The 23,937-nt window shown below is 45.9% G+C and overlaps 1 protein-coding gene and 1 pseudogene across 5 annotated transcripts in view; both read right to left on the reverse strand.

Annotated features, from left to right (window-relative positions):
- Positions 1-1,760: 1,760 nt before the first annotated feature.
- The window catches only part of SCN5A (sodium voltage-gated channel alpha subunit 5), a 76,306-nt gene continuing 54,129 nt past the window's right edge, over positions 1,761-23,937 (reverse strand). Inside the window, exons 20-27 of one of the 5 annotated variants that reach the window (XM_003794467.2) lie at positions 16,593-16,766; positions 12,818-12,940; positions 12,297-12,578; positions 9,242-9,295; positions 8,487-8,624; positions 7,737-7,841; positions 6,384-6,558; positions 1,761-3,614 (exon numbers count right to left, since the gene is read on the reverse strand). In XM_003794467.2, the coding sequence (XP_003794515.1) occupies positions 2,374-3,614; positions 6,384-6,558; positions 7,737-7,841; positions 8,487-8,624; positions 9,242-9,295; positions 12,297-12,578; positions 12,818-12,940; positions 16,593-16,766 (2,292 nt within the window). In that variant the 3' untranslated portion in view covers positions 1,761-2,373. Of the gene's footprint in view, positions 3,615-6,287; positions 6,559-7,736; positions 7,842-8,482; positions 8,625-9,241; positions 9,296-12,296; positions 12,579-12,817; positions 12,941-16,592; positions 16,767-23,937 lie in introns of all 5 variants that reach the window. The other 4 variants (XM_003794463.2, XM_023515918.1, XM_023515917.1 and 1 more) reach the window with 4 other exon arrangements.
- On the reverse strand, positions 10,007-10,130 carry LOC111726838 (annotated as a pseudogene).

A 23,937-nucleotide genomic window follows, 5' to 3' on the forward strand; every position in this document is an offset into this window, starting at 1 on the left:
TTCTCCAGACTTGGTCAGGATAAGTCCATGAGATGGGCTCTGCCACCACCTTTGTCAAATCTCAGCATAAGAACAGAGCCCAGACCTGGGTCATGTAAACCATTTATTGGTTTGTTTTAAAAATATGTATTTTATTTATACACGAAGTTCAGTGAGAAGTGCTCCATTAGTTCAGATGACATCTGGCACTGATGCTTATTCTCCCCATCCTTTTTTCCACCCCCTTCTTCCCCTCCTGCTGGTCACTGTGCAGTTCTGGAAATTAAAAAAAAAGAAGTTAGCCATGCTAAAAGCTAAGGGGTCAGGTCCAGCTTGTCCCTGCCCTTAGCCACACTGTCTACAGCCAGCCTGGGGCACCTGTCCCTAGGCTCCCGGGCTGTCCGCACACACAAAACCACAGTCTCCTTCCGGCCAGCTGGGCTTGCAGCCCAATCTGCCTCCCAACCACATTCCCGCCTGTGTGGCGGGTGGGGAGTACCCAGGAGGGGCACATGCCTCTCTAAGCCTTGAGAGCAAAGCACAGAGATCTACAAAAATAAGATTTCCACTCAGAGAAGTGTCACTGGGACAGTTATAACTGAGTCCCACACTGGACTCAAAGGGAACACGAGAGAAGAGAAATCTCTGGGGGTGAGGTGGGTTGGGGGTTGGGGTTGCCACCAAGGGAATTGGGATGACAAGAAGAAACATAATACTTTATGTGCTGGCAATGCCCCCCCTTCAGCACTGCCATGAGTGTCGCAAACGTCCAGCCCTCTGACAACTCGGCGAGGTAGGTTAGGAGCAGCCAGCCCAAAGAGGGCCAGTGAGACTGAGGTGGCCTGTAAGGCGGACACCCAGTGGGGTGGCTCTGCTGGAGAGCTGGACTTGGGCAGCCGAGCCCCTGCCTGTTCCACTCTGCCAGCTCTTCTCTACATTAATAGATTTGCATATGCTAAATAGGACTGTCAGCAGCTGAAGAGGTCCTGGGGGTAATTGGACTAGTAAAAGCATTTTTCCCTGAAAAAGCCTTCTCACAAGACCTAAGGGACAGCCTGGCCTCTGCCCTGAGAGGTCCTGAATGTGGGTGCCACCAGGACTCCAGGCTGAGCCAGATGGGCTGGTTCAGGCCACACTGCTCCATCTCCCAAAGAGGGCTGTAGTTCACCACCCCAGCCCAGGACACAGCAACTGGCTTCTCCATCTGGCCCCTCCCTGCACAGGGCCAAGGTACTTTCCCCACTCTCAGGCCACCGCATCTGGAGAGAAGCTAGGGACCACATAAAAAATCTCCCCATGGTCAGAGAGCCCTGGGAGATGGCAATAGGCTCCTTTCTTGAGAGTGGCTGAGGGGCCACCACAGCTGCACACTCCTGAACTTCTCAGGTCCAAACCCACAAGGCTCATTCTCTTTTCCCAGTCAGTCAGGCATGGCCTGCCAGGTTCCACAGTGAGGACAGGCAGTATGCAATGCCGTGAGTGGGGTTGGTTCCCTTGCACCTCTTGGTGTGAAGGTTAATACTCTACAGGAGGGGAAGAAAAGGCAGTATCAGGGCCTAGGACCAGCCCTGGGACCCAGGCCACTGTCCTCTGGAAGCTTTTTATTTTTGTATGACTGATTCCAATATGGCCTACAGAAAAACAGAGGGGGAAATATGGGACCTTAGAGACAATGGAAGGCCAGAGTCACCATCTGTGGGCCAGGGCAGAGGCCTGTCTCCCTTAGGCTAGAGGCAGAGATGGTTGCCTGACACTGGCCTGAGGGGAGCCTGGACCCTGTCTGTGTGAGGAGTGTGTACAGGTACGTGAGTGAGGGGGGGTCAGCCCTCCCGGCACCTCAGCCTAAGCTGCAGGGGTCCCCATGTCCCTGCTAGGCAGTGAAGGCCTGTGGGAGCCACACCACATTCCACTTTTGCTTCGAGAACAGAGTTAGGGCTGCTCCACAGATGCTATTGTTCAGGTTCAGAAGAGGCAGTGTGAAATGCTTCCAACATCCATGGAAAAAACTTCAGTTCTTTGTTCAAGTAAAAAAATATCAAATATAATAAATTTATGAAAGCCCATTCCCAACATATACAGTCTCTGTTTTATATTTGCCTCAGTAGCTGGGACAGAGTTGCTTTTCAGATCCCCAAGGCATTGCCTGAGCAGACCAGGCCACAGGTATGTGTGGGGCCTCCAGGGATAGGGCACCCTGAAAGTTCAGCTCCTCCAGTTGCTCCAGCTGCCCATGTGGTGCCACAGAACTCTGCCTTGGTATCCTTGGGGCTAAGGCTCGTCTCTCATCTCGAAAGTTCAAAGCCAGGAAGGCCCAGGCTGGTTTGTGATTGCATTCAGGTTTGCCACAAGGCAACAGGCTGCCTCTCAGTGTGCCCTGGCCAGCAGAGGTGAGGCTCACACGATAGACTCCCGGTCCCTGTCTGGGGACGGGGGAAAGTCAGCAAGGTCTTCGCTGCGGCTATAGTCAGACACCCGCACCTGGAGGTTATCACTGGTGGCTCTAGTGACACTGTCATAGGAGGGTGGGAAGGATGTGGAGGAGATGGAGGAACTGGAGGGTGGGCTAAGAGGCCGGGAGAAGTTCTCATTCATCATGTAGGCGATGAGGCCCTCTCGCTCAGGGGCATCCTCTTCAGAGAGGCCGCTGCTGCCGACCTGCTGACGGAAGAGGAAGGAGGCATGCTTCATGGAGCGCTGCAGCAGGTGCCTGCGGAAGGCCCGCTGGATGACTGTGGCTGACACTTCCTCATGCTTGCGCCGGAGTGTGGTGGTGATGGGTTCGTAGGAGATCTTGGATGGGTTGGCAGCCATGAACTTTTCCTCCATTTGGATCTTCAGGGCATCCATCTCCCCAGACTCCCCCAGGACCCTCTTGGTGAAAGCAAAGAGGATGTCCATGCAATGGATACGGTCCCCACTCACCATGGGCAGGTCCATGTTGATGAGGCTTATCTGGTTGGGCTTGGCAATCCGAAGTGGCTCAGACAGGGCATCAGCAAAGTCCGACAGGGCTGAATACTCAATGAATTGGGTGGCCTCTGGATCAAACTTCTCCCAAATCTCATAGAACATGTCAAAGTCGTCCTCACTAAGAGGCTCTGTGCTCTCCTCTGTGGCCACGCTGAAGTTCTCCAGGATGATGGCAATGTACATGTTGACCACGATGAGGAAGGAGATGATGATATAGGTGGTAAAGAAGAGGATGCCCACAGCTGGGCTCCCACAGTTCCCTCGGGAGCCATTGCTGTTGGGCAGATTAGGGTCACAGTAAGGGGGCCCCGTGTTGAGGATGGGGCTGAGGAGCCCATCCCAACCAGCTGATGTGGTGATCTGGAAGAGGCACAACATGCTGTTGGCAAAGGTCTGGAAGTTGAACATGTCATCTATGCCAGCCTCCCACTTAACATAAGCGAAGTTGGCCATGCCAAAGATGGAGTAGATGAACATGACGAGGAAGAGCAGCAGCCCGATGTTGAAGAGGGCAGGCAGGGACATCATGAGGGCAAAGAGCAGTGTGCGGATCCCCTTGGCTCCTCGGATCAGTCTGAGGATGCGGCCAATTCGGGCCAGGCGGATAACCCGGAAGAGTGTTGGGGAGAAGAAGTATTTCTGGATGATGTCTGAGAGCACAGTGCCTGTGGGAAACAACAGAGACCATGGCCACTGAGGGTACCTCTGTCCTCCCTCCAGCCAGAAGCACTGAGGGGAACAGGTCTTTGTATAATAAGGGGCCAGAGACAGGAGGCCTTTCTAGGAGGACTGAGTTAACTAAGCATGCTAGGATGACCACCTCCTGCCTCTCTGAGTATCCATTTCTGTATCTATGATGCAGAGAATGAGGACCCACATCCTTTGCAAAGTGCCTTCTCAGCCCCATTGTTCCTTAATCTTCAGGGTATAAGTGCACAACAGAGGATGGGTCCATCATCCAATCATGGTTCTGAGGCCAGAGGGCACCTGCTTGGCACCTTGACAACCAGCTTGGACCAAAACTCAGGCCTTTTTGCTCATTGCTACTCAAAGTGTGGTCCAAGGACCAGAACCCTTGGGATCTCCTGGGTGTTTATTAGCAAGGCAGAATCTCAGCTCTATCCCCAGCTCATTGTGTTTTTAAAAGCCCAGTTGATTTATGTGCACATTGAAGAGCAAGAACCACTGGCCCAGCAATCAGTGCTCCCCTGACACCACAACATGCCTTAGAGCTTTCTCTTAGCCTCTCAGTGATAGTTTCTATCCCCTCCCAATTCTGCTTCCTGCCAGAGCTTCCTCATCCCTGAGTCTCTAGTGACTACACAGGTTTAGAGCTTTAAGAGGCATAGATATAAATTGTAGGAGAAAGAATGAAATAAACTTGTCTCACATTGGCCCAAGTGCCCCTTCCAGACTCCTTATAATAATGTCATTGACTTATAGGTGGCCACTGTTTGTAGTCAAGAGAGCAATGGGCCAAATACTTTATAGCCATTATTTTGTTTTGTCCTTCCCATCACCCTAGGAAGGGAGCTGATATCATCATCCTCATTTTCCAGAAGAGGAAACTGAGAGGTGAGGTAACTTACCCAAGTTGCCACCTAGTGAGGAAGAAGCTGGGATTTGACTCCAAGCTGACCTCTTAACCAAGCTTCACTGATAAAGCCCAAGCATGAGACCAGCAGGTGCTACATCCAGCACCTCCCAAAGCCTCTGAGACTGTCCCTTAGTGGTTCCAGTGGTTCCAATCCTGCTGCTGGCATTTCTGTATTCTCTAAAGCTTCTCTCCAGACTGATAAAGCACAATCTTACCCTCACCCATGCCTTGGCCCCCTAGAACATTCCTGACCCTGCTTCATGCTTCTGCCCATCTGCCCATCACTACAGTGATGGAAGTGCCTGCCCTAGCCCCTGCATTACCTTAGTGTTCACCAGAGGTACAGGCCATACATGATAGAAAGGCAAAAGTCAGAGTCACCCCAATGGGGCTAGAGCCCCGTGGGATTAGGGTCAAGAATTTGGGTTCTGAGTATAAGCAATGAAAGAAAAAATAGAAATAAATTGGACTTCGTTAAAATTAAAAACTTTTGTGCTGCAACAGACACCAAGAAATGAAAAACACATACAAGGAGAAAATATTGGCAAGTCATTTCTGATAAGGAACTAGTATTCAAAGTATATAAAGAACTCATAGAACTCAACAACAAAAAGATAAATAAGCCAGTTAAAAATGATGTAAGGATTTGAAAAGGGATTTCTCCAAGAAAGATATACAAATGACCAATAAGCACAAGCAAAGATGTTCAGCATCATTATATCAAATATAACCCAAACTTCAGTGAGATATCACTTCATATCCTCTAGCATAGATGTCATAAAAAATACAGACAATAACAAGTGTTGGTAAGGATGTGGAATAATTGGAATCCTCATTGATGGTGAAAATATACAAAGGTGTAGCCACTTTGGAAAACAGTTTGGCAGTCCTTCAAAATTCTGAATTAGTGATTTTCAGGGGGTGAAGGAGAGGGGAGATGGGAGTAAATACTAAATGGGTAGAGTTTCTTTTGGGGGGGGGTGAATAAAAATTAGATAGTGGTGATGATTGTACTGTGAATTCAGCTCTGTGAATACACTAAATACCACTGAATTGTATACCTCAGAGTAAATTTTATATTGATTTTCTGCAAATTTTATGATACATGAATTATATCTCAATAAAGCTGTTATATTAAAAAAAGGAATCTTGGCTCTGAGGTCAAATGGACATGGTGAGGATCTTATCTCTACAGCTCCTTAGTTGTATGATCTCCTGTGGATGCTGACTTTATAAGGTGAATTGCACGAGGTGGGTAATATCTCAAGGAGCCTGGTATACACCTTGTTGGTTAGACCCCAGAATTTTCCATCTTCATGGATAGCTTGTACCCTAGAGGGCAACCTACCTCCCATACTTGGGGACTCACCTTTTGAGGGAGCCTCTAGGGTATATGCTTTCCTTCAGGAGGCCCAGAAAGCCTCACAGTGCCCACCCGCTTTGCTAGACTTATCCTTGAAGCTCTCCAAGTAGCCCAAGAACTGGGTTCCTGGGTCCTCTGGAGGGTAGGGCCAGGAGAGGATGCTGGGTCCTCTGCCAGCTTGGCCCTTTTGGCCCAAGCAGACCTTTCCAGACAGGTTCTCTCTGGAAGGGTATATGTATGTGAGGAGAGGAGTAAAAAATGCAGAGAGAAAAGAATGAAGGAGTTTAGTGTTATTTTTGGACTGAAGTAGACACCCAGGGCTGGAGGGGAGGCTTAGCCTGGGGAGGGCTTCTCTGTCCAGCTGACTTGCATACCCACCCATGATGGAGAGGATGACAACCACAAAGTCGAAGATGTTCCAGCTATTGGTGAAGTAGTAGTGGCGCAAGGCAGTCATCTTGATGATACACTCGCCCGTGAAGATGGCCACAAAGAGCAGGTTGATCTTGGCCAAGATGCTGACCTTCTCAGGGCTTTGGTCATCTGTTTCCACCATCATGGTCACCATATTCAAGCAGATGAGGAACATGATGGTGACATCAAAGGCTTGCTTGGTCACAATATCAAACAGGAAGCCTTGGTACTTGTTCTGAAAGGAGGGGCACACAGGATGCTCTCAGCAGGGCCCTCAGGTCAGCTAGCAAGCTGCCTGCGGTCTCTTAGTCTGACTACCCACCTGTCTATTCCCCTGCTGGCAAGCCCAAAGTGACCCCCTATGGCCTAGGGTGAGTGCAGAGGAAGATGTCACAGAGGCTGAAATACCTGGCTCTCCTGCAGAAAACCTCTCTGGACTTCAAGGCCCAGCTCCGAGGTGTTCTCCTTCTGCGAGGCCTTCCCTGATGTATTTGTAGGGAGAGATTTCTCTCACACTGAGTTTCCTTAACACACTGTTCATTGTGCTTCTTTTTTTGTTCCCCCAGACTGAAGGTTTAAGGTCAAATTTAAACTTCAGTTCTAGGACTTGTGTTAGCCCTCAGATTAATACATTTTCTCCACTCTTTTTATGGAATTGATTCTATTTATTCTACTAGCTATATTTATACATGTCTATAATTGTAAATCAGCCAGATTACTTTGTTAGAGAGATGAGATTATAAATAAGTAAACACACATATATACATACACACATGCAAACACCCACACACATACAACCTACTAATCTAGAACAAAGCGTAGTAAACAGGAAAGAATCAGATGAAATTGATGAATTAGATTAAAAAACTGGGGCTACTATTTACTAGCTAGTGTTTTAGGTTATATTATCTAACTTCTCTGAGAACTCATTCACCCCTGTGCCTCAATACACACACACAAACACACATGCTTTTGGGGGAATGGCTTGATGGGGCCATGGAGTCAGTCTAGCAGAAGCTCTGGCTTTGCAGAAGTCCTGGCTCCACTGACCCAGGGATGCTGGAATATAGCTCCCTGACTGTTCTGGGGGCTCTAAGGGTAGGAGTAGGAGCTGTGAACACTTCCTTGCTTTCTGTGGGGAAAGCCTGCATCCTTGAAAGGAAAGAGGGGGCTCACTTAGAGGCAGAGTACTTCCTATTAGTGGGAGCATTGGTCACTGTAGCCTTCTTATGCCTTCCTCACTGTTTGTTTGAGGCTAAGCCCTCTCTCTATGGTTAGACATTTGAGAGTACCCCTAGGATGAGTTGAAAGACTGAAGAGGCCCTGCTGGCTGCCAGGCTGTGTGGTATGGGAGTGTCCCAGAGCCCCACAGAAGATCCTCCCTATTCCTATGGAATCTGGAGCCTAACTCACCAGGGGCCTAGGGATGGGTTTCTGGGGCTTCTTGGAACCCAGCTTCTTCATGGCATTGTAGTATTTCTTCTGCTCCTCTGTCATAAAGATGTCTTGGCCCCCTAAGTGCAGAGAGACAGGTACCAGACTTATTGTGGGGTTCTCAGAGGCTCTGAAATGGAGGGTATAGAGATCTTGCCTCCTTGATGAAGATGCCAGGCTTCCTTTCTGGATGAGGAATTATGTCCCCATCCTGCACCAGAGATTCTTCCCCAAGCCTGCTTATCCAGTGTTCCTGTCCCCATTTACCTTGAAATCTCTCTGGCTTTGTGACATGCAAATTCAGTGCCCACCCCCTACCTCCTGTCCAGCTCAGCCAGCCCAGGGATCCTCTCTATCCACTTGGTCTGCCTGTAACCCAATCATAGCCTGTCTGATGGGGCTCCAGGAAGTCCCTGGGCCTCTGTACAGGCCCCACCCATGACCTCTGATCTTGGACCAGGTGAACAGATCCAAAACCCTCACCTCAGCTTCTCTTAGCAGCCTCATCACTCAGGTAGAAAAAGGCAGGCATGGGGCTTCCTGCCTTCCTGCCAGAGGCCCTTCTTATATTCTCATAGGCCTAGGTGTGCTATACCCGTGGACACACCCTTCTTACCACCCCATTCCAGCAGGGGCAAGAAGAGGACCATCCCCAACAGGGCAGGTAAGATAAAGCCTAGAGCCAGAATGGCACCCAGCCCTGCCCTGTCCCGCCTGTGGTCTACATATCTTTTTCTTCTGTTGGTTGAAGTTGTCAATGATGACGCCGATGAAAAGGTTCAGGGTGAAGAAAGACCCGAAGATGATGAAAATGACAAAGTAGATGTACATGTAGAGGTTGTATTCCCACTGGGGCTGCTCTTCATACTGAGGGGAGAAATCAGACAGTGGGGTCAGGCAGGCTGGGGGCTTGGGGATCAGACAGAAGGGAGCAGGTGGAGGCAGAGGGCAGGTTGGGGGTGTCTATTCTGTGGGAGACAGAGTGTGGCCAGAGGAAGGTCACCAGCCCAGAACCAGGCCAGAGGTCAGTAAGGATAGAAGTGGGAGGAGTAAATGGTACCAGGTGAGGACAGCTGGCATGCTGGGCTCATGGCTGGCACAGTATCAATGTGTGGCTTCAGCCCCTGTGCCACTAGAAGGCTGGAGTATATGTCTCTCAGTCTTTACTGAACTGTCAGTGTGATTGGGTGGGACACAGGACAAAGAAGAAACTTGATTTGCATCTCCATTACTTCCACCCCTTCCTCCTGGGGTAAGATTCAATAAACTATAGCGGGTTTAATTTGAAAGACATTTGGGAATTTTGGAACTTCTTGGGAGACTTTGCAACCTTGCTCCAGGGGAAGGCCTGGGAATTCCAGGAAGGCTGAACTCCAGGTTGACACATGAGATATTGCCTTTGCTGGTCTTTCTGATGCAGACACTTATTCCCTGGTGGTCAAGGAGCCAGGAGCCTCAGGTGTTTAATTTTGTGGGAAACCTACCCCTCTGGAATCCACAGCTGCATACATAATGTCCATCCAGCCTTTAAATGTTGCCTGGAAGGAAAAGACAAGATTAAGACAGTCATTTAAGTCTGCATCTTGCTTGAGCTACTTAGGGCTCTTTTATGGATGAAAGAGGCCAGGAAAGAGCCTCCTATAAGAAGAAGCAAGCAGTCCCATCCCACCCCTTTAGCAATGTCCACATGGCTGGGCATTCAGAGAAAGGCCTCGTTTGGAGCTGGAGGTAGAGAAACAGCTGAGCAGATACCCCAGAAGGCCACACAGTGTGAAATAAGCTTCTTGATTGAGCCCAAGAGTGACAAGGCTTGAAGGAGGTCTGCCCTTCAGCTTTACATTCACTTCATTTTTTTTTAAAATATGGAACACTTTATGAGTTTTCGTGTCATCCTTGCACTGAGAGAGAATACCCGAGAAGGGTGAGGTCTAGGAGAACAGATCTTCTCAAGGAGACCATAAGAATACAAGGACCTGCAAGGTCCTCTCCATGGTGACTCAGCTCTTGGGAATTTATAACTTGGAAATTTCCAAGTTCTGTGAAATCCTATAGTTCTGTAGGGCTCAGATAGCATCTCCCGCTCATAGCATCTCCTGCTTGATTCAAACTGGCCAATGAGAAGAATACCTGTGGGGTGGAACTTTTTGACTATTGATAAAAAAGAAAAGGCCAAACCAGTAGTGGAACGCGGCCATCTGGAAATCTTTTATGCTGTAAGCTCCTGGCCGATAAATAAAGCCCTTCCAGTTATAAACGTGGTGTTTGGGTGCTCTTTCTCTCCACTGAGCCTCGTCTTCCTGCAACAGCACAGGGGCCATGCGAATCTTCTCTGTATCATTCCAATTTTAGTATATGTGCTACTTAAGCGAGCACTTTACATTCACTTGAGATCCTAAAACAGCACAGCATCCTGACAGTGGGTGCCAGGGGCAGTAGGTGCCAAGTGAAGCTTTGACTCTCTGTTCTGGCTTGAGGTCACCTGCAGTGCTGACCTGGTCCCCTTTGCCATGCAACTCAGAGAAGCACTTGGCTTCTGCTCCACAGACTAACATGGTCCCTGAAGAATCCTAAACTTTCCTTGTACTTAAGGGGATGCTTTTGCCAGTGGAGTGTTGGTAACTGGCTAACAACTGGCTTTCCAGAAAAAGAAAAAAAAGCCCTGATTATCGTTTACCAATTTCTATGGGGGAAATATTCTCACTATGGTCAATTTTAAGTTCCCAATGCGATGCATAGGAGCATGGCATTATAGTATTTCCACTGTCCAGATCAGGCGTCCTCAAACTGCTGCCCATGGGCCACATGCGGCCTGTCTAGGACATTTATCCGGCCTGCTGGGTGTTTTTGCCACTGCTGCCTGTCCTGCTTAGCAGCCGACTCATCCTGGGGCCCACAGTCTGGCCCTTCAATGGTCTGAGGGAAAGTGAATTGGCCCCCTGTTTAAAAAGTTTGAGGACCCCTGGTCCAGATATAATAGATGTGAACAAGAGCAACACAGATGATAATAAAAAGCAATGATGAGTTTTCAGTATTTTTACATTTGTTTTAATATCATTTAGTTAATTATAAGTTTATAAAATTTAATTTTTTATAATGACTTTGCTTACCAACCAGCTTGCAAAATTACTGAAAATGTAACTCTCAGCTCTTATGAGCTGGCACAAGCTGACTCTAGCACACCATAGTAAGGGACTAAAGAGGGAAGCTAAATGAGACAGAACCCTGGTGCTGGCTCCACTGTCTGCCCCAGACTGGGCTGCTGTGAAGATTCAGAAAAGCCCAACAGCCATGCAAAGTGGTAAGACTGGCTGCCCAGTGGAGTCTCACTGTGTTTTTGGCAAAATCCAATCCTGTTCCAAGCCCCCTTTAAGGCACCATCTCAGTCACACAAACTTTTTGTGTGTAAGAGTTCTTATAAGGCAGGTGGAGCAGATGGGGAAACTGAGGCCACCTGTGGAAGCCAAATAACTTCAGCTCCCTGTGCCAGGAAGCCCTCATCCCTAAAGAGAGGCCTGGAAATGCTTTGGAAACTGCTGGGGAGCACCCAAGGTTATGAGATGTTTGTGACTGATTCTTTCCAGCTACTGAGTGGTTCTGTCTGGAAAGGTGAGTAGTTCTCTGTCTATAAAGATGGACTTTCCTTCCAAAGTTCTGACACTCCGAGGGATGGTCATGGGGATAAATAACTCTTTGGGTTTGGCTCTAATCCCACTGTGCACTAAGCACTGCAGGGGAGTCTTTGTGGGACTACAGCTGGGACTTAAGGGATGGGTGGAAGTTTGCAGTTTTCCTTTGCTTTTAGGACTAAAGACAAGTGTTTGACCTTAAGATTGGGGTAGCAAGAGAAGGAAGTTGCACGTTTGTGAATTATGACTCTTGACTGTATTTCTGTTGTCGAGGTTAATGGTAGTTTAATTTTATGGCATGTATTATAATCACTGAAGCCACCATACTAAGAAAATGTACAGGAACTCTGGAAGGACTGTGTGTGTTTAAATATCATACTTCCTGCAATTCAAAGATGGAAATACACATATTCTTTCAAACAACATAAGAATTATCACTACCTTTTATAACAGAGAGTGGCCATAGTCACAATTTTGCTGATAATTCAGGCCCTGTGTAATCTGTGGTCTTTTTTTTTTTCTTTGCAGTTTTTTTGGCCCGGGGCTGGGTTTGAACCCGCCACCTCTGGCATATGGGGCTAGCGCCCTACTCCTTTGAGCTACAGGCACTGCCCATGTGGTCTTTCCTTTTTAACGTAACCAAAAAGCCTGAAGAGATCAACTTGACCACCAGCTTCAGGGATGGCTCTGCTGCAGTGCTGACCTGGCCTATGCCATGCACTTTGGAGAATATGGCATCTGCTTTAGAACTGAAAGTCTGGAGACTTCCTAAGGAGGAAATCCCTGGAGAATCCTTAACCTTCAGTGGGCATTGTGATCCCACTGTGAAAATCCAGTGTGACCCCATCGTGGGAGAAGGCAGTACTGCTAGAGAGCCAATGCGAGAAGGAAGTCCCTTCTCTCTGGGACTTACCACTTGCAGAAGGGCCAGGTACCCAGCCCCCACGTTGTCAAAGTTGACCTTCACCTTGGTCCAGTACAATTCACCAGTCACATTGAAGGATTCACACTCGCTCTTGTTGTTCACAATGGTGTAGTTTAAAGGGAGGTCTCCCTCAGTCTGGTTGATGCACCTCCCAAACCTCCCAGCGAAGAGGTTCACACCCATGATGCTGAAGATGAGCCAGAAGATGAGGCAGACAAGAAGGACGTTCATGATGGACGGGATAGCACCCACCAGCGCATTGACCACCACCTCAAGTGGACAGAGAGGAGGCTTAGTTTGTGGGAGTTCCCGGAGTCCATGCCCTTATCAAGAGCAAACACTAACTGAACTCCTTGGCTATGGGATAGGATTGTCGATCTCATGGTCATGATAGATGAAAGGCCAACTCTAAGGCTGGATGCCCCAGTGGGGAGAGAGAGGAATACCCTGATACAACTTCAGAGCATATGCCTCTTTCTTCCTGGTGGGAAGGCAGCAGCCTCTCTTACCCTCATGCCCTCAAATCGTGACAGGGCTCTCAGGGGGCGGAGTGCACGCAGTGTCCTCAGTGACTTGATGGGGCCCATCTCAGCAAAGCCCAAGGTGTTGGCCACCAGGCTGATCAGAGAGACCTATAGGAGGCAAAGTGGAGGTAGGAGGATGGGTATAGCTCCAGAGACAGAAGGTGGGGCTCCTAGCCCACTTAAGACAGGGACTGGGTTCATGAGAGCCAGCAGGCCTCCCATGTTGAATCTTTTTTATTCCTGGACTGAACTATCTTCACAGGCTTGCTATGCACTGGGCCAGGCTTCCTGAAGCCAAAGAGTATCCTGGGTTTTAGACCTTTGTTGAGAACCTGCTACATGCACTTAACACATATGCCCTGTAACAGCTCTGTTAGCCCTACAACATTCGGATGCATTATCCCTGTTCTACGAATGAGAAAAGTGAGCTCCAAACCCACTATTTTGGTATAGCAAAGCAAGGACACAAAGCCTGGACTTTTGGTTCCATACTTTTTTCTTTAAGTCAAATTATTCCCTCAGAGAAGCCTCTTTTGGAGATGGAAGGGCAGTCCTGGGTTAAGTGTGAGCAAACAGACAATCCTGGGGCACTTCTCCACAGCCAGACTTGGCAGCATTCCCGCATCTTCAAATGAGGAAAACAGGGGAGGACTTGGTGGCAATGGGGGCCTCTGCCCCACCCCACGGGGAAATTCTACTCGGTGGATTTTATCCTTCTAAAGCTCTGTGGGCAGCTACTCCCTGCTTACTTCCCTACTGGCCTGTGATCACAGGCTGAACATGGCCTCCTGCCTGACCTCCCCTGCAATCACCATTAACACCACCCTGGCACTCAGGCAGCCTGAGGCAGGGAGGGGCTGAAGGCAGGGGCCTAAGTCGACAGCCACCTTCCAGGCTTGGCAGCACCAGGTGGGAGAGGGGCTGGGGAGAGGCTTGGAGTAGGAAGACTCCCCAGGATCAACTTCTGTATTATTCCAACTCACCCCTCAATGGTGCCAAGCTGTGGATTCCTAGATAGATAGGGAGCACCTTTTCCTGAGGGCAGGGCCTCCAGGGCACCAGCCCCGGCCAGTCCACCTGCCCAGTTTCTAGCAGGCTACCCTCTAGTCTCTCTTCTTTCCAAAGCTTGTCCCATCTGTTTCAACATGGTCTGCCTGTCTTAGGTGATGGCAACCCCATCCCTCCAACTACGCAGGCCACAATCCTTGGCATCATCCCTGCCTCCTCTCTGTCTCGGATACCCTGTGTCCAACTCTTCAGGATTTCCTGTTGGCTCTGCCTTCAAAATACATCAGAAGCACAAATATTTCTCACCACTTTTATTGCCACCAGCCTGGCCAGGCTGGGGTTCTATCTGCCCTTGATTACTGCCAGAGACTCCTAACTCTTTCTCTGCTTCCACTGGTTGCCCTCTCCCCTCTCCTCCATGGCAAAGAGAACTGTTCAGAACTCTGTTCAAAGCCATCCCCTGCCTTCCCATTTCATTCTAAATAAAAGCCCTTGTTTTCAGCTGCACACTGCCCCTCCCATGCCGTCTGGCCTCTCATCTCCTGCCCTTCTCTCTGCTCAGGCACTCTGGTCTCCTTGCAGTCTCTCAAGTACAACAGGCCTGATCCCACCACATGACCTCCATGCTGCTTTTCCAACCTCTGCTCAGAACATTCTGCTGGACGTTTGCCTGCCTAACCACAGCTTCCAGTCTGCTCAAATGTCACCTAGGTGGGCCCTCTCTGGCCATCCTATTTAAGGCTGTACCCTGCACCTTCCCCTCCAGCCTACCCTCTAAGTTCTGGCACTCCTATTCCCCTTCCCTTTCCTACTCCCTTTCATTCCATGGTAGATACCACTTTCTAACATTATATACAATTGGCTTATTTATTATGTTGATTGCTTGCAGCCACCTTTCTCCATGTGGGCAGGAGTTTTTGTATATCTGTCCCCTGAGACCTCCAGTACCTACAATAAATAGTACCTGTACATAATAGATGCTCAATAGTATTTATTGGAAAAAAATGCATGAAGCATCTTCCCTAGACTCTGAGGCTGCGATCAACTTTCCCATGAATCTGGGGCAATAGGCTAGGGGTGAGGGGTATATGAGAGCATGGCTGCTGTCAAGAAAGCTGCATGCCTGCACCCACTCCCTTCTGCTCACGCCTAGGCAAGGCTTCTCCATGCTGTGAGCCTCAGCTGTCTTCTCCACAGGCTCATTCTCCTATCTTGAGCCTGAACAGGGAAGCACTGACAGTTCCCTTTCCCTGGCCACAGCTCTGAGTTCCCCAAAGTGGTGTGTGGCAAGTGGCTTGAGAGGTGAGCTTCCCCAGAAGTCTTTGCAGATGCCCTCTGACCTGCCTTGGAGAGTCCCCAGGCAGGCCCTACTGTCTAAGAAGCTACAGGAATGGTTGGGTCGGGATGCCTCAGGCCTTCCTGTGGCCCCTCAGCAGGGAAGGAGGTCGTTTCCTTCATCTCAGGGAGGCTCTAAGGGCTGAGCTGGGCTGCCAGGTATTTTCCCTTCCTCCCCCTCTCTACTCCATACCCATCAACCTAGTGTTAGTACCTCTCAGCCGTAGGGTGACAGAAAGAGGCCCACATTGGAGGTCCACATACCTGGGTCTGCGTCTCTGTGCATACATTCTAGCCCAACAAGCCACCCTCACCATAGCTCCTTACATGCTTGGAGGCCCAAGTCAGGCCTCTGGCCAGGCTTGTTGGGGACTGAGCCCCTCTCTTTGGCCTCTGAGTGGGGTATGGAGATTGAGCTCAGGAAGGAAGGTCCCTGTTGGTATGCAGAACTTGATGCCAAACTCAGAGTCACTGACAAACCTGGTGCCCTCTGAAAAACCTTCTCAATCTGCAGGTCTTGGCCCCCTTCCTGTTCTGGGGGATCCAGCACTGAAATATAATCACCTGAGCCCTTGACCACCATGGCTCCCTCTGCCCTCAGTGAGAGAGACGCAGGGCTGCCCCACACCCTGAGCCTTGCTTTTTCCTCACTGGCTATTCTCCTATTTGACAGTGCTCAGGACCCCTGCCAGATCTTGCTTGGTGCTTACCAGTTTTCCAGGGCCTTAGCTGTGAGGCAGGAGCTTCCCACTTCCTCTGCCCATCAGGTGCTCAGAAGACTTGCCAACCTCCTGTCCCAGGTGTTCCTTGGATGCACCCTGGGCTAGCAAGTCCTCACGGCTGCCTGGTCTCCAGGGTAGCAACATGGAACCCCTGAGCCAGCACTCATGGCTTTCCCCCCTTCTCTTTAATGTTACCTTCTACATGCTTTCCCATCATCCCTGCACCAGCCTTCTCCCTTCTGGCCTTTGCTCACTTTGTCCCCCTTGTGTGGGCACATAGGGTCTGGGCTAGCCAGCCATCTGTGGACCTCATAGACACTGCACACTGGGCCACGGTGAATGCCACAGTATAAGCTTGTCTGTGCACGTCCCTCTCTGGCACCTGAGTGGCTGAGCCCCCACCCCCACCCTGGCTCATGCCCCTTCCTGGAATACTCTTGGACTCTCTGCCCCAGAAACAGGGCCTAGGTTTCCCTGTAATTGGCTCCAAATTGGGGGTTCTGATGGCAGGACTCCTTTTCTCTTCTTCCTCCCTGGATGGACCTTTTCCCCTCTGCCTGCACCACAGCACAGCTGCACAACCCACTTCAGTCTGCTGACTCCTATTTGGCCCCATCCTCCTGCTTCTCTGTCTTAGCTCCTCCTACTCTGGCAATGAGTCTCCCCCCTCCATTCCCCTCAGTGTCCACACTCACATCCACAATGAGGAAGTCGAGCCAACACCAGGCATTGGTGAAGTACTTCTTGAAGCCATAGGCTACCCACTTGAGTAGCATCTCTAGCACGAAGACGTAGGTGAACATCTTGTCAGCATACTCAAGCAGAACCTTGACGGTCTTCCGATCCTCCAGGTAGATGTCCTCAAAGGCCTGCAGACAGGGCCAGACAAAGGGGATACGACGTCCTGATCTCTGTCAAGTCCACCTGCACTAGGCAATATTTCTAACAATAGTTGCTGCCCACCAGGCAGGGATGTGAGAAATGCAATGGAGGGATTCCTTCTTGGTCAGGGTTAGACCTGACCAGTGTGCCCTCCAAGGTGGGTCATGAAATGGTCTTATGTAGTGGGTGGACAGTAAGACAGAATTCCTCTCCTTTGACATTCAAGAGCAAGTCTCAGTTTGGGGCTTTAAGATCTTTCTAAAACGTGCCAATCGGCCATTTTAACAAGGAGTGAGGGTGTGGAGGCTCAGCTCACAGCTTTCTGTTGGAAACAACATAAAACCTTGCTTTCCCTCCATTTGGTTTTTGCTCTATTTACTTTATACAGTTATCTTCTTTTCATAGGAAATAATATTGGTTCCCAATTAATAAAAATGATTTACACTTTATAATAAGTTTATTTAAATAAACCAAAAACAGTGAGAGTGATTGAAAGCAAATAAATGATAGTAAAAGGGGCTTGTAGACAAGAAGTTTAGGAGGCACAGGAGTAGACAAAGTCAAATCTGCCACAATCCTCTGAATTGAAGGGTCAAAGTTTCAAAAATGCTAGGCGCTCTAACTCTTTCTCTACCTCCTTTCTGCCTCCAGTCAAATTCCTGAGCCAGCACAGGAACTCCCCTGGCTCCCAGCTGCCTTCTTCCACCTCCAGCCTTCTGATTTATATCTCTGTTCCTCTCAAGTTACTTCTCTCCATCCAGAGTGCTCTGAGGCTCCCCATCTAAGCAACGAAACACGTCACTAGGGCCCTGGGGAGCTGCCTCCACCTGTCACTCCTGGGCCTTTCTATCTTGACTTTGGGGCCTCTGTGAGGTACAGTGATCCAGGGGCAGGGGCAGGGCCAGTGCCGTCAGCAATGCCCAAATATGCATTGCTAAGGCATATATATGGCTAACTGGGTCAAGTGTAGATGAGCACAACAGGATCGTTCAAGTCCCCACATGGACTTTTGGAACTGTTCAAGATAAAAAGAAGGCATTTTTTTTTCTGGGTATGGTTCTTATAAAGAATTGAATGATGTAGAAATTCTAAAAAAGAAAGTAAAATGCAGCCTCAATTTCATAACACCAAAGTAACTAATACTAACATGTAGGTAAATGTTCTTTTTGCCAGTGTTTGTATATACGTGAGCACACACATTCATATATGCACACTTATATACACCACAATTTTATCAGGTATACTAAAAACTTGCTTTGAAATTACTTTTTCAACTAAACAATATGTTGTGAACATTTATCCACTCAATAATAAGAATACATACAATAATGTCTATCCTTCTTTCAAAAGGATATTTTATTATTTGCATATACTACTGCAACTATTTATGCTACTGTTATTATTATACTAATAGTACTATACTATTATTTGCATACTACTTTATTATTTGCATATACTGCTACTATTTAGAATGAACATTTCAGTTGCTGCCAATTTATCCCTAGTAGAAACAACACTGCAGGGAACACTCTGTCTGATTATGTTGAGGATAAACTGGGGCATCAGGCCAAAGGTGTGCTTTTCATACAGGTTGAGAATGGGTCAGAGACACAAAGGTACACTTCATCTACAGTGCATGAAAGTGGCTTATCCCACCACTTCACTGACACTGGGGCTGTTTCTCTTTTTTCACTCTTCTCAGTTCACTCATTGGTATTTCATTTTAACTTATTTTATTACTAGTGCTGTCAAACTCTCTCTCTCCCTCGGATGTTTGCAGCATTCCTTTTGTGAATTACTTGTTTATATCCTTTGCCATTTTTTTTTTACTAAAGTGTCTGGTTTATAGGGGACATTAACTCTCTGTCTTATAAAACTACCCTAGTTTGTTCAGTGTGTTTAAATCTGGTTTACTTTTGTTTACTGGGGTTCTATACTTCATTTTCACTTATTATTATGTTTTTTAATATGATTATGTCATTTATTACAATTTTCATTTAGTAAAATTTTTGGTGTTAAGAAAGCTCTTGCTTATTCCAAGGTTGGAAAAAAAATGACCTTTCTTTTCTTTTTCTCTTTTTTTCAACTTTGTGGTTTCAATGTTTTATATTACAATTTTAAAAACCAAATATATTTTGATAAGGAGCAAATAGCCATTTTAATAACTTTCAGATCAACTTGTCAACTCTCCTAACACTTTAGTAAATAATCCATTCATAATCTGCTGATTAGGAGTCGACTTTACGATTATACTACATTTCTGTATTTACTTACATTGATTTCACACCTCTTTATGTAGTTCTACTGCTCTCTATTTCTGAATTAGTATCACAAGAGTTTCCTGGGACATTTGAAATAATTTTTAAGATAAACACATTAGCAATATTTTATCAAATTGTCTCAAAAATTTGAAAATGTACTGTCATTGTACTGACTCCATAGAGGAGTCTTCCTACCCAAGACCACAGTAAATTTATCTATGTTTTCTTTTATACTTCTTAGCATTGTTTATGCAGTTCTCTGTTTTTTTTTTTTTTTTTTTTAAGAGACAGTCTCACTTTGTCACCCTGGGCAGAGTGACGTGACATCACAGCTCACAGCAACTTCCAGCTCTTGGGCTTAGGTGATTCTCTTGCCTCAGCCTCCCAAGTAGCTGGGACTACAGGTGTCTGCCACAATGTCTGGCTATTTTTTTGTTGCAGTTTGACTGGGGCCGGGTTTGAACCCACCACCCGGGGTATATGGGGCTTGCGCCCTACACACGGAGCCACAGGTACCGTCCCAGTTCTTGTTATATTTATTCCCAGTTACTTTATGATTACAGTGCTTGGCATGTATGGAATAGTTGAGAAATGTCACTAGTGACTAAAAGGTTTCCCTTTGTATAAAACAGAAATAGTGGCAACAATTCTTTGTATTATTTATTTTATACCTGGCCATATAATGTTAATAGGTTTTTAAATTTTTCTAGGCAATCATATTATCTAACAACATATTTCTATGATTTTTAAGTCATGTTTTTATACTTGACTAATTGGATTGACTTCAGTTCTTTTATTTTCCAATTTTTATATCATGTATTTAATTTTCTTGATTAAGTGCACTGGCTAGTACTTCAAAACTATTATTAAATAATAAACAACAGCTGAAAAGTAGTTAAATTATCCTTTTCTTATTCCTGATTTTAATGAAAATGTTTCAAGTGCTTTTATTACTAATGATGATGATAGAAATTAATTTGAGAGTTAAGTTTTATGCTAAATTAAGAAAATATATTTCACTTCTATTCTTACCAGAGTTTAAGAAATCAGGCATTCATTGAGATAATCATATGGCTTTTCCTTTTTGCCCTTTTCATATAAATAGATTCTCTAATTTAGTACCATCCTGACATTTTAGGATATGACATATTTATCATAGACATCACTAATCTTTTAAATATATTGCTGGATCCTATTTGTATGTATTTTGTTTAAAATTTTTGCATCATTATTCATAAATATGGAGTATGAAGTATGAAAACTGGTCTAGATTATCTCTGTGGCACTCGAGGTTTTAAAAATCAGTATTTAGTTTTCATAAAAATAACTTCTGGAATTTCCATCTTTTCCCACACATTATAATATTTTAAATTCTTTAAGAACATAAAAGAGGGGCAGCACCTGTGGCTCAGTGAATAAGGCGCCAGCCCCATATACCAAGGGTGGTAGGTCTGAACCTGGCCCTGGCCAAATTGCAACAAAAAAATAGCTGGGCGTTGTGATGAGTGCTTGTACTCCCAGCTACTCGGGAGGCTGAGGGAAGAGAATTGCTGAAGTCTGAAAGCTGGAAGTTGCTATGAGCTGTGACGCCACAGCACTCTACCAAGTGCAACAAAATGAGATTCTGCCTCTAAAAAAACAAACAAGCAACAAAAACAAACAAGCAACAACAAAAAAGAATTTAAAAGAATCTGCCTTTGGAAATATGAAAGATTACATTAGTTAGTAGGTATCTGATTGTTTTAATTTTCCAAGGAATCAGCTTTTGAATTTTGTGTATCAGTTTCACTATTTTGTAGTTTATTAATATAGGTTTTCATTTTATTAATTACTTTCTTTGGTTTCCCTAAATTTATTTTGTCAATATATTTATAATTTCTTGAGTTAAATAGTTTACACTCTACTTAATAATGAGTATTTAAGCAAATGAATTTTCCTTTTATTACCATTCTGGTTACAATCCACATGCAGTATTCTCAATATTGTTATTTTTCAGTTTTTTCTACCATAGTTTTTTTCCTACCTCTATTTTCTTATTTTTGTAGATCGCAGCTAGACAAAATTTGTGAAATCGTAACTTCTGACTTATAGCATAGTATCATCTCTGGTCCATGAATGATCTTCTTTCATTAATTAATTAATTAAATGACCATCCATGAACATCCCACGAAACTACTTTCTGTTTGATCCAGGGTTTAAGAATGGCTTTTATATCTCAAATGATGGTCCTTGGGGAAAAAAAAAGAGAGAGAATGGCTTTTACATTTTAGGTCTTTGGTTTTAATCCTATTTTTTATTTCTAGTACTTTCCTTGCCTGTAAAACAGGCTTAATAGTACTACCTATCTCATAAAAGTTATTGTGAAAATTAAATTAATATTTGTAAAGTGCTTGAAACAGTATCTGGCACATAGTGAGTGCTATTTATGTGTTAGTTATTATTTTTATTATCATGTTATGTCAGATTTATTATGCATATATTTTAGATCTCTGTCTGGTTCTTTATATTTGAATATTGAGAATTAACAGAAATATGGTAAAATCCCCCGGTACTATAGTACTATTGTCAGTTTTTTCCCCAGCGAATTTTGTTTTATACATTTAAGTCCTGTGTAATCCCAAGCAAATATATTCTTAATAGTTATATTTTTATTACAAGTTGGACCTTCTGTGTCTTATCTCAAGCTTTTAACTTTGGCTTCATCAAACAAAAAGCACCCTGATTTTGTTGTCATTATTTGCATTTGCCTGATCTACCTTATTATTTCACTTCTAGTATTTCTGAATCACATTGTTTTAGGTTTGTATTTGAGAGCACATAGCTAAAGTTTTTAAAAAGTTTAATCACAGCCCTTTTCTTTTAAAAGATGAATTTTATCCAGTTACATTTATTATTCAAATATATGTTTGATCTCAATTCTCCCATATTATTTTCTGTTTTCTGATTTTATGTTTTCTTGTTGCTTCTTTTTTCTTCTATCTTTTGCTATAAGATCTCTGTTTTCTTTACAAATTTTTTTCCTCAGCAATTTGGAAGAGATATAGTTTGCTTTCTGTTGAACAAGTTTATAACTTTAAATAACACACTCAGACTCCTTTTTCTCAATACATAATTGACATGGTTTTTTTAACAACAGTGCTTGGCTGTCTACCCTGATTAGATTCACCAGATGGTTGCCAAAACTCCTCCTCACTTATGCCAGGCTGAGCTTTTCTTCCACAGCCCAGACTAAATGGCTCTGGCTGCCCTTGTTTGTGGCTGTTTAAAAACAAAACTCGTTAACATATTGTCAAATCATCCTTCCCTGAAGCCTACAGAGATTTGGCTCTAGCTGCCAATGGTAAAACAGCAGGGAGGCTGCAAGCCTTGGCTCCAGGCCCACTGTGGAACAGGGGAGGGGCAGCATGGGATGGGGTAGGAGGCCCAGAGGTTTAGATGTGACAGCTACAGTGCTTCCCCATGGTCTGCCCTGACAGGAGGAGAAGCAGCATGGAGTGAAGGCACATGGCCTTGAATCAAAGTGTCCTTTCTCCCATTCCATGGTCCAAAGCATTCTCTATTAGTTATGCATCCACAGGGTTCTCACCTCTCCAACAATATAGGCACTTCCTCTCTCTGGGCCAGGAAAATTTCCTTGTCTTCTGCCTTTTTAATCACCCTTCCCCCTCCTTATTGGCACCTTCCAGAACTCTCCAGTACTGTCCTATGTCTTCCAGAAAGGGCTCTGGAAGATCAGAGCAGGCTGCTTGTGAGCCAGATGGGGCAGCCCCTAGAGCAGTGGTTCTCAACCTATGGGTCGCGACCCCTTTGGGGGTGAAACGACCCTTTCACAGGGGTCACTTAAATACATCCTGCATATCAGATATTTACATTACGATTCATAAGAGTAGGAAAATTACAGTTATGAAGTAGCAACAAAAATAATTTTATGGTTGGGGGTCACCACAATATGAGGAACTATATTAAAGGGTCATGGCATTAGGGAGGTTGAGAATCACTGCTCTAGAGGGTCTCATTGCTCTTCTCAGCCTCAATACCTTCCTTTCCCCCGCAGTCCAGCTCCATTCTCTTCCTCCAGGGAGTTTTCCCTGATTTCTCCCACTGCCCTCAACTCCCAGCATGAGTCCTCCACTCTGTTCTTGCTCCATTCTTTTTTGCGCTGATCCTTCACTATCTTGTGTCTGCTGAATCTGGTTCCTCCAAGTAGACTGGGAACCTCTAAGGCCAGAACTGGGGTATCCTTCTCCTGTTGCTCCCCCATTGCTAGATACACAGGGCTAGATACAAGGAGAGCTCAGTAAAGACCTACTGCAAAGGTGCAAGGTCAAGACAAAAGACTCTGAATTCCTGGGTTCAAATGCCTAATCTACCATTCCTAAGTGGTCAGGCCTTGGGCAAGTTAATGTTTCCAAAAAGTGTTGTGGTTGTGTGGATTGAATGTAATGATGTGGGAACTATATGGTATCGATTCTAATCTGTAGAAGATGTAGACTAAGTGGAGCTGTACTATCAGCCGGCATTGTTTACTACATAGTAATACCTGTGCTATCATTTGGTGTTAAATTTCATGTTGAAATTAGATCCCCAATGTTCAAGATGGGACCTAGTGGGAGGTGTCTGAGTCATGGGGGCAGATCTCTCATGAACAGTTTGGTGCCACTCATGATAATGAGTGAGTTCTCAGTTCCCAGGAGAACTGACTGCTAACAAGTTTGGCACCTCGCTCTCTCTCTTCCAACCTCTCTTGCCATGTGATCCTTGCTCCCCTTCACCTTCTGCCATGAGTGGAAGCTTCTTTTTTTTTTTTTTTTTTTTGAGACAGGAGACTCAAGCTGTCCCCCTGGGTAGAGTGCCGTAGCATCATAGCTCACAGCAACCTCCAACTCCTGGGCTCAAG

The sequence above is a fragment of the Otolemur garnettii genome, unplaced genomic scaffold (assembly GCF_000181295.1).
Source record: "Otolemur garnettii isolate 467f Iridium unplaced genomic scaffold, OtoGar3 scaffold00082, whole genome shotgun sequence".
Taxonomy (NCBI): domain Eukaryota; kingdom Metazoa; phylum Chordata; class Mammalia; order Primates; family Galagidae; genus Otolemur; species Otolemur garnettii.